This window comes from Anarrhichthys ocellatus, unplaced genomic scaffold, assembly GCF_004355925.1.
Source record: "Anarrhichthys ocellatus isolate YVR2014 unplaced genomic scaffold, GSC_Weel_1.0 scaffold160, whole genome shotgun sequence".
NCBI classification, from domain to species: Eukaryota; Metazoa; Chordata; class Actinopteri; order Perciformes; family Anarhichadidae; genus Anarrhichthys; species Anarrhichthys ocellatus.
Genome location: NW_022280190.1, coordinates 35,285 through 44,465, shown reverse-complemented (window position 1 = coordinate 44,465; position 9,181 = coordinate 35,285). Strand labels below are relative to the sequence as shown.

General features: G+C 43.4%; 1 protein-coding gene across 1 annotated transcript in view; it reads left to right on the top strand.

Annotated features, from left to right (window-relative positions):
- Window positions 1-9,181, top strand: part of grk3 (G protein-coupled receptor kinase 3) — a 55,792-nt gene that overhangs the window by 33,629 nt on the left and 12,982 nt on the right. Inside the window, exons 3-13 of the mRNA XM_031878065.1 lie at window positions 1,023-1,096; window positions 1,220-1,321; window positions 1,707-1,781; window positions 3,093-3,154; window positions 3,273-3,324; window positions 3,595-3,686; window positions 3,775-3,874; window positions 4,052-4,130; window positions 4,363-4,493; window positions 6,436-6,530; window positions 8,307-8,414. Of these exons, the coding sequence (XP_031733925.1) occupies window positions 1,023-1,096; window positions 1,220-1,321; window positions 1,707-1,781; window positions 3,093-3,154; window positions 3,273-3,324; window positions 3,595-3,686; window positions 3,775-3,874; window positions 4,052-4,130; window positions 4,363-4,493; window positions 6,436-6,530; window positions 8,307-8,414 (970 nt within the window). The remainder of the gene's footprint in view (window positions 1-1,022; window positions 1,097-1,219; window positions 1,322-1,706; window positions 1,782-3,092; window positions 3,155-3,272; window positions 3,325-3,594; window positions 3,687-3,774; window positions 3,875-4,051; window positions 4,131-4,362; window positions 4,494-6,435; window positions 6,531-8,306; window positions 8,415-9,181) is intronic.

The following is a 9,181-nucleotide window of genomic DNA, read 5'->3' as shown; positions in this document are numbered from 1 at the left end:
TCTTCACTTCTGCAGGAATAAAGGGGTTCGCTTCGTGGATACGAACACAGATAAAATAGACAGTTTGGTGAATTCCGCCAGCGAATATAAACTGTTAGACCTAGGATTTGGTTGAAAAGGGAAACAACGTTGGTGTGCTCCCTAGCTCGACGGAGGTCGAAGGGAAAAAGCATTGAGGTGGGGGTTGCAGGTAGTTTTGTAGAACAGTGGCTGAACCACAGGGGTCCTGGGGTGTCTTGGCTCTCGGCCAACTAGATTGCAGCGCTGCTTTCAGGTAACTTCAGGAACGCATATAGTTTTTGGGGGAGCAGGGTCGTCTTACCGGAGGTCCCGCCTCGGCATCCCTGCTCTCGTCCAATGAAAGCAGTGTTGCATTTCGGGGAGGAAACTCACACCCTAATGTGAATTTCTTCAGAGCTGGGGGTTTGGTGCTCAAACTACAATCAGGATGAAACCTTTGCTTGCAAAAGGGAAGGCCTGACTCTCTCTGTTCCACAGCACATGTCGAAACCATATAGTCAGATCCCAACATATGTGTATAAACAGTAATGCATCCCGTCACAGAGCAAGTCACTCTTGTTCACTCCTTCACTCCTCGCTACATGAGACGATGAGCAGTAAACTGAATCAACAGAGGACACATTTTAGATTTGAACATCTCCTCCTGTGGAGTCATGAACGCATCTTTCTCTCTGCTTCTTGTTCTGATTTATACGTTTTACTTGACGAGCTTTTTGAGTGAGATCTACAGCTCGCTGTCTCAGTCTGAAGGATTCATCCTCTGGGGACCTTGAATATCATAACAACCCGTTCAAAAGTTGAGATGTTTCACACCAACAAATATTTGTCAATTATATTTCACGTGGTCATATCTCATGCATATTCATTTTATGTTCTCTGTATTATTGTAACATATTAATATTCTGAATGTGGAGGCTTTAATAAGCACAGCTGTCTTTCTGCGTCTTCCTGCTCAGTGATGATATTTATGTTCTATATCTTTATACGTTCCGTTTCTCCAGGTTTCCTCCTCTTCAAAGACTTCTGTATGAACGAGATCGACGAGGCCGTGCCACAGCTCAAGTTCTACGAAGAAGTGAGTCCAAAGCGTCCAGCGGGGATTAGACGGGAGATTAAGGCTTCGTAATTCCGGAAGTATTTGGGAAGTATTTGTTTGTTTGTTGTTTCCTCCGATGACCTCGTGTGTCTCTGGTCTCAGATTAAGGACTACGAGAAGCTGGACTCAGAGGAGGAGAGGTTGAGCCGCAGTCGGCAGATTTACGACGGCTACATCATGAAGGAGCTGCTGTCGTGTTCACACGTGAGGACCAAGTCTCCTTCACTCCTCAATACGGACGAGGACACTCGAACGGGACTTTTTAATATCTAATGACACAATAAATACATTTCTTTCTTGAAACCAGAGTCAGGGGACAGTAGGGATGAGTATTGTTAGTATTTTATGGATACTAGTACTCTTATCAATACTCTTATCTGTTCTTTTTAATTATATTGTGAGAAAAAAAAGACAATTAATTAAGAAAAGAATCAACATTTCATCAGACAGACCGGTCCCTAGTTGGGACCTTCCTGGTCGTGTCACCCTGAGGTCTCGTATCGTCACATAAAACTAAATACTGGAACAGCTGCTTTTTATTTCATTCTTTTTTAATAACCCTTCTTTTATTTGGTCCTCTCTGTTTCAGCCGTTTTCTAAGAAAGCAGTGGACCATGTGCAGAGTCACTTAACAAAGAAACAGGTTCCCCCGACTCTGTTCCAGGTAAAACCACTCTGCACTGCTATGAACTCTGGGAAATACAGAAAATAGCGTTTACATTCAGGATGTTCTGGTGACACAAACAAATGTTTTCTGAAAATCAAACACTTGAAGAGGTAAATGAAACCTCCAGGTCAGCAGTGACTGATGATGAATAATTAAAACATTAGAGACTTCACACCTTCAACACATTTGAGGGTGTGAATTACTCTCTCTCACACACACACACACACACACACACACACAGCCTTTGTCGGCCTTATTCTTACCCTGGACTTTATGACCTTTCTCAGAATGTCTCGAGTAGATTTGTGAGTTTTATGAATAAATGAATGGAAGTGAAGTTTGTAGAAACAGACGGGAGTAACAGCAGAGTAATGTTCTGCTGTGGACGTATTTTAGACTCCTAAAAGAATCTACATCAGTTTACGTGAACGCTTTATTGATTGATGTGTTAGTGTTGTTGTGTGAATCACACACGCGCACACACACACACACACTACCAGATGAGGCAGCAGCTCCTGTGTTCTGAGGTAGAATCAGTGTTTCAGTGAATGGAGTCTGGTGTCTTTGAAGAGAGAAAGATAACAGCTTCAGCTCCCCGTGTAGTAATACACTGACTGTGTATAAGTACCTCATACAATCCCAATACCTACAGAACATCTATTTAAATACATCAATAATACAAAACTAATTCAGTGTTGTCTGTTCAAGCTCACAACTCGAAACAAACTTAACTTCAGTTTGTTTTGATCCCTCGTTGATGTGTGCACATCTTTCCCCATAAATAAAGAGCGTTATTGTACTTCTATATTATACTCTATGAGAGAACTCAACCGTATTCTGTCTGTACTTCATTAAAGTGTCACATTTCCTGTTGGTATCTTTTCTGTCATACAGCTCTGTTCTTGTAGCATATATTCTGGTTTTCTGTCAACATTGTTTTTAAACTCCAGACTCTCAGATTCTAATGAAACGTTGAGAGAGAAGCATCAATTAGTTTCCTCTGAGCTCAGTGAATCTGCTCAACAGTTCCTCTCCTCCTGACTCCAGCATGGCTCTCATTGTGGATCATAATGATCATAAGTGAATACATATTCCCTCAAAGTGTTGCTCTCACTTCATGTTCAGCTGGAAACCAAAGAGGCGTCTTATGAGCCCACTTGTCAAAATGTTCTGAGAAGTGAATTCACTTTAAACGGCAGACAAAAGGAAGTCGACAGAAGCTTTAAAAGAAGCCACAGCGATGCACGGAGGACACGGTGGCGTATAATCACGACGTTACTGAGAGAACCTGCTTGTGTCTCTCTGCAGCCGTACATCGTGGAGATCTGCGACAGCTTGAGAGGGAAGCTCTTCCAGAAGTTCATCGAGAGGTGAGACCGGAGAGGAAGAGCAGCTTCATCATTTCCTCACCTCCAACAGTCAACTCAGACTGTTAACCCTCTCTCTCTCTCTCGCTCTGTGTGCTTCTCTTCTTCTTCTTCCCTTCAGTGACAAATTTACTCGTTTTTGCCAGTGGAAGAACGTGGAGCTAAACATCCACGTGAGTACAAGCTTTAAAAGTCACTTTAGAGCCACTAGTCTGGTTCATTTGGTCCAGACCAGAGGTCTTGACCGTCAGTGCACACACATACATATATATATATATATATATATATATAATTTTACACTTAATCTAACTTATTTAACTTCAAACAGACGCCACGGTTTCGGTCCATCGTGTATGGTGTGTGTGAGTTTGACGGTTAATGTCCGTATTGGTGTGACTCCCTCTCAAAGACGCCTCCCTGTGCTTCCGTCTGTCTGTCCTCAGCTGACCATGAACGACTTCAGCGTGCATCGGATCATCGGCAGAGGAGGCTTCGGAGAGGTGTACGGCTGCAGGAAGGCCGACACGGGCAAGATGTGAGGAAGCAGAATGTATAATAAACGTAAAGGTCAGGGGTCACGCTGAGCCTGTGCTGATCTGTGGTGCTTGTGGTCTGAACGTCAGGTACGCCATGAAGTGTCTGGACAAGAAGAGGATCAAGATGAAGCAGGGGGAGACTCTAGCGCTCAACGAGAGAATCATGCTGTCGTTAGTCAGCACTGGGGTGAGTTCCTTTAGTTAATCAGTTACACTCATTCACCTGGTTAGCAGCTGCTAGCTTAGCATCACACTCACTCTGATCTGCATGAGTATTATTATTAATGACACCAGTGGTTTTATTATACAAGTGAAGTGTGTGAGTATCAGGTCCACTTAATGATCCGGTTCTGACTCTCTGCAGGACTGCCCGTTCATCGTGTGCATGACGTACGCCTTCCACACCCCCGACAAGCTCTGCTTCATCCTGGACCTTATGAACGGTAGGCTGACCCCTCATGGTCCTGTACTTCCTCACCCCTCATGGTCCTGTACTTCCTCTTAAGGGTCGGTAGCCTACTCACAAACAATCCACCTCCTCAGTCCCCCCCCCCCCCCCCTCCGAGACAATAGCCACCTCTTATTGATTGATATTGATTCAAGCATGAGGTTTTATGAGGTCACACTGACTCACTCTCTGTGTGTGTGTGTGTGTGTGTGTGTGTGTGTGTTCAGGCGGCGACCTACACTACCACCTGTCTCAGCACGGCGTGTTCAGTGAGAAGGAGATGCGTTTCTACGCGGCTGAGATCATCCTGGGTCTGGAGCACATGCACAACCGCTTCGTGGTCTACAGGGACCTCAAGGTAGACTCTCTGGTTCCAGACCATTTAAAGTTTTATTGTGTGTGTGTGAGTGTATTATGTGTGCGTGTCTTTCTCCTCTCTGCCATAACGTGCTGCAGAAATGAGTCAGCATTTTATTCACTTCCTGTTCCCTCGTCTTGAAGTATTCTTGTTTCGATGTGTGAAATGAGGCGGAGGCCTTTTTACAGCAGACAGTGAAGTTGATGACCATAAAAACCAAAACTACGAGATGACAGAGGCTACAAGTAGTCAGATGATGAGTTTCACGTGACACATTTGATATATTGTCAATTAAAAATATATATTATAAGTGCAGATTTAAATATTCACTAGAGCTCCAAATGGGCATTAATCCGCCGCTGAAAACAGACCCCCAACAAATGCACCAATCCTTCCTGTTTGTTTGATTAAAAAAACTACAGCGAGCAGCTTTTTTACAAACAAAGGAAACTATATATTTGTGTTTTTTAAAGATTGACGTCTTCAGTAGGAACCAATGTGCTCGGAGCTGAGAGTCACAAACAGGAAGTCAGACGGTATTGAGAGACGGACCGACGTGATGTTGGTTTGGCTCTTTTAATGACATGTTGACAAGAAGAAGAATATAGAATGACGTCTGTTTTATCCTATTGATGAATCAAAGCATGTCGCCTTCATAAGAAAGTTTAATATTCAGATTATTTATTAGATAATTATAGAAGGAAATCACATTCTTTTTACCTTTACAAACTACATACTTCTGCATGCAGGAAGCATTCAACTTGGACATTCTACTTCCTCATAACTTTGGACTCTGACCCTCTTGCTCATATTTCTGCAGTGCAAAGGATTGTGGGTAGGAATAGGCTGGCTTGCATACTGTAAAATGCTGGTATTTGCTGTACTGTATATTGGGACGTAATGAATCTTATTCTGGCAGCCTGGAACAAACCCTGAACCTCCGTCACACCTCCACACAGATGCTCTGTGTTCAGCTCCTCTGCTTCTCCTCCGGCTCCCCTGTTTGGACTGGTTGCCATAATAACAGACATATTTCTGTGGAAGTCAGGGAGCAGTTTTAGGGCTTCAATAAACAGAGCAGACCAATGCAGATAATACTGTGAGGGGAGAAGAGGATAACCAGGACAGGAGGTTCTTCTTCTACTGTCTGTGTCCACGAGAGTTTCTCTACTCGTCAAATGGAAATTAGAACTTAAGTTGTGAATTAATGAAATCTCTAACATCCTCTGATTTTATCTCTTCTATCCTCCATCAATATCTCTCTCTCTCGCTCCGTCTCTCTCTCCCTCTCCCTCTCTCTCTCTGTCTGTCTCTCTCCCTCCCTCTCTGTCTCTCTCTCTGTCTCTCTCCCTCTCTCTCTGTCTCTCTCTCTGTCTCTCTGTCTCTCTCTCTGTCTCTCTCCCTCTCTCTGTCTCTCTCCCTCTCTCTGTCTGTCTCTCTCCCTCTCTCTGTCTGTCTCTCCTTCTTTCTCTCTCTCTCCCTCTCTCTGTCTGTCTCTCTCCCTCCCTCTCTGTCTCTCTCTCTGTCTCTCTCCCTCTCTCTGTCTGTCTCTCTCCCTCCCTCTCTGTTTCTCTCTCCTTCTTTCTCTGTCTCTCTCCCTCTCTCTCTCTGTCTGTCTCCCTCCCTCTCTGTTTCTCTCTCCTTCTTTCTCTGTCTCTCTCTCTCTCTCTCTCTCTCTCTCTCTCTCTCTCTCTCTCTCTCTCTCTCTGTCTGTCTCTCTCCCTCCCTCTCTGTCTCTCTCTCTGTCTCTCTCCCTCTCTCTGTCTCTCTCCCTCTCTCTGTCTGTCTCTCTCCCTCCCTCTCTGTTTCTCTCTCCTTCTTTCTCTGTCTCTCTCTCCCTCTCTCCCTCCCTCTCTGTCTCTCTCTCTCCCTCCCTCTCTGTCTCTCTCTCTCCTTCTTTCTCTGTCTCTCTCTCTCCCTCCCTCTCTCTCACTCCTTCCAGCCAGCTAATATCCTGTTGGATGAACACGGTCATGTTCGTATCTCAGACCTCGGTCTGGCCTGTGACTTCTCCAAGAAGAAACCTCACGCCAGTGTGTAAGTATCTGAGTCAACAGCTGGACTGATGTTAAATATTAGTCTGCTGCTCACTGTTTAAACTCCCGTCCAGAGCGCTAATGTCTGACATCTTGTCCGTGATCCGTACTGACCCCCTCACAGTTTACCGTCAACCATCAGAGTGTAAATAAAGTTGTACTGACTCAGTAGAACATGTGTTTCTAGTCTCTGATCATGTTTCATTGTAAACAACCAATCAGAGGAGAGCTAGTAACGTTAGCAGCACCGCTAACGGCTAACCAACGGAGGTTCACTTCAGTTACATGATGATGCCTTCAGGCTCTGCTCAGTGAACATGAGTACTGGCTGAAGGTACATTATAACGTTATCATGATGTGTTCACAGGTCATCTGTAAAATGTAGTTTTGGTGATAAACTAGAATAAATCCAGTAGTTTGAAGGAGATGTTTTCACATGAATATAAAACAGATATTAGAGATGAATTATGAGCTGTTTAACTTCATAACACGAGCTCTAAGCACATTATTATATGTCATTAAAACTAATGAATTACTAGATTTGTGTTAGTCAATAAAAATACAATATTTTATTTCCTAATCATTTGAATTGTGTTTATGTGAAGAAGAAATGAGACTATTAATGGAGAATAAACCAGTATAATTCAGTTTTATCACAGTTTTGTCCTCAAAAGTATAAGAAATGATTCAAACTTCCACTTGGATGAAACAGTGTTGCCAAACATATCTGATTCATCAGCTAATAACATCTCCACACACATTAGATGACATCACTGTGAGGAGAGCTGTCTCTCTGATGGGATATTAGAAGCTACTGCATTAATAATCAAGAGCGCTACAATCTGTTTGCAACACTTCCTTCCAAAGTAAAGCTGAGCAGCACTCTGAGTTGATTGATGTGAAACTGATATGAATAATTTAACATGTTTCCTCTTGAATGTGGATCAGAACGCTTTCATTACTTTTACGTTCAAGGTGTGAGCTCACTGACTTAATGATCGATCTGTCAGGTCAGCTCAACCCTTCAGTAGCTTTTCAAATTAAAAGAGACTATGAAGTGTGTCTGAATGACGCTTTTATTTTGGAGAAAGTCTCTTTACTAATAGATGTTATTTAGTTTAGTAGACTAAACTAAACTCTGCTCAAACCAGAAAACAAACCAGGAAGGAAGGAGGGGGAAGCTGTAAACTAGCAGCCAGGACACAAACATCTGTGATTGTTTCTGGCTGCTAATGTTAGCCATGATGCTATTGATAGCTGTGCAAGCTAACGCTAACACTAGCAGCCAAAAACAAACATCTGTGATTGTTTCTGACACAAAAGTTTCTTGCTGCTAATGTTAGCCATGTTGCTATTGATAGCTATCCGAGCTAACGCTAGCTATGTTGGCTAGCATGCACTAACACTAGCAGCCAGAAACAAACATCTATGGCTCGTTTCCGTTTGATAATCGAGACAAAGAACACGTTTTCTTGCGGTGATGGAACGCTAACGGGGGAAAGTTTTCTGTTGCCACTTTAAAAAGAACAATAATAATAAAAACTAAATAATATAAAGAATGAGTGAGCCTGCTGGTGGTGACGGTCACGTGTTTCTCCTGCAGCATCGTTGTGTTTCTCCTCAGCAGCTCCTTTAATTTACCAGAATCTAAACGACCTCCCAGAACAACCATAACTGTTATTACATCTTCACCCACCGCCTCCTCTGATATTAATCCCGGGTGAACGACTGCACGGAGAGTTACTGTAAAGCAGTAATGAGTGTTTGTGTGTCTCAGGGGAACTCACGGCTACATGGCTCCAGAGGTTCTTCAGAAGGGGACGGCCTACGACAGCAGCGCTGACTGGTTCTCTTTAGGCTGCATGCTCTTCAAGCTCCTCCGAGGGTAACTACTCCAGATAATCTCTTCTTTTTCTTCTTCCCTCCCTTTCTCCTCCTTATCCTTCTTCCCCTCCTTCTCTTCCTCCTTCTCCTTCTCTTCCTTCTTCTCCTTCTGCTTTCATTTCCTTCTCTCCATCCTCTTTGAATCCACTCCTCTGTCCACTGTTTGGTTTGTTTGATCTTGTTTGTGTCTCTGTGTGTGTGTGTGTGTGTGTGTTTGTTTGATCTGGAGTGTGTAAATGCCAGAGGCCAGGGCCCAGTATGTCAGAAATTGTGTGTGTGTGAGTGTGTGTGTGACGTTTCTGTCCATTGATGTTTCCAGTGTGTTTGAATACTTTAAAGAGGAGTGTGTGTTTGGTGAAAGGTTGGAGAGACGGATGGAAATGTTTTAACACTGAATTCTAAAACTAGAAAAATAAGGTTTAAAAAAACTCAAATATTCTCTGATATTGAAGTCACAATCCTCCTCATTACAAAAGCTACAAAATTAATCTTTAACCACGTAACAAACTCAACATGCGTCTGCAGAATAAACCCAACGAGCTCCTTTTCTTGCTCCACTGTATTCAGGCTTTAGCTTCATCTTCTGAAGTTCACACTTATATTTATTGATCAGCATCCTGTCCCGTCTTTTGTCTCCGGCTGAACAATTAGACCGGTTGAAGAAGCAGCTTCTCTCCCATTAAGGCTGGCCGGTGGTCATTTGATCGCTCTCACTAAGTTGAGAGATGCTCTCTGCCTCACTGGAGCTCTACGAGGTGTTTCTCCTCA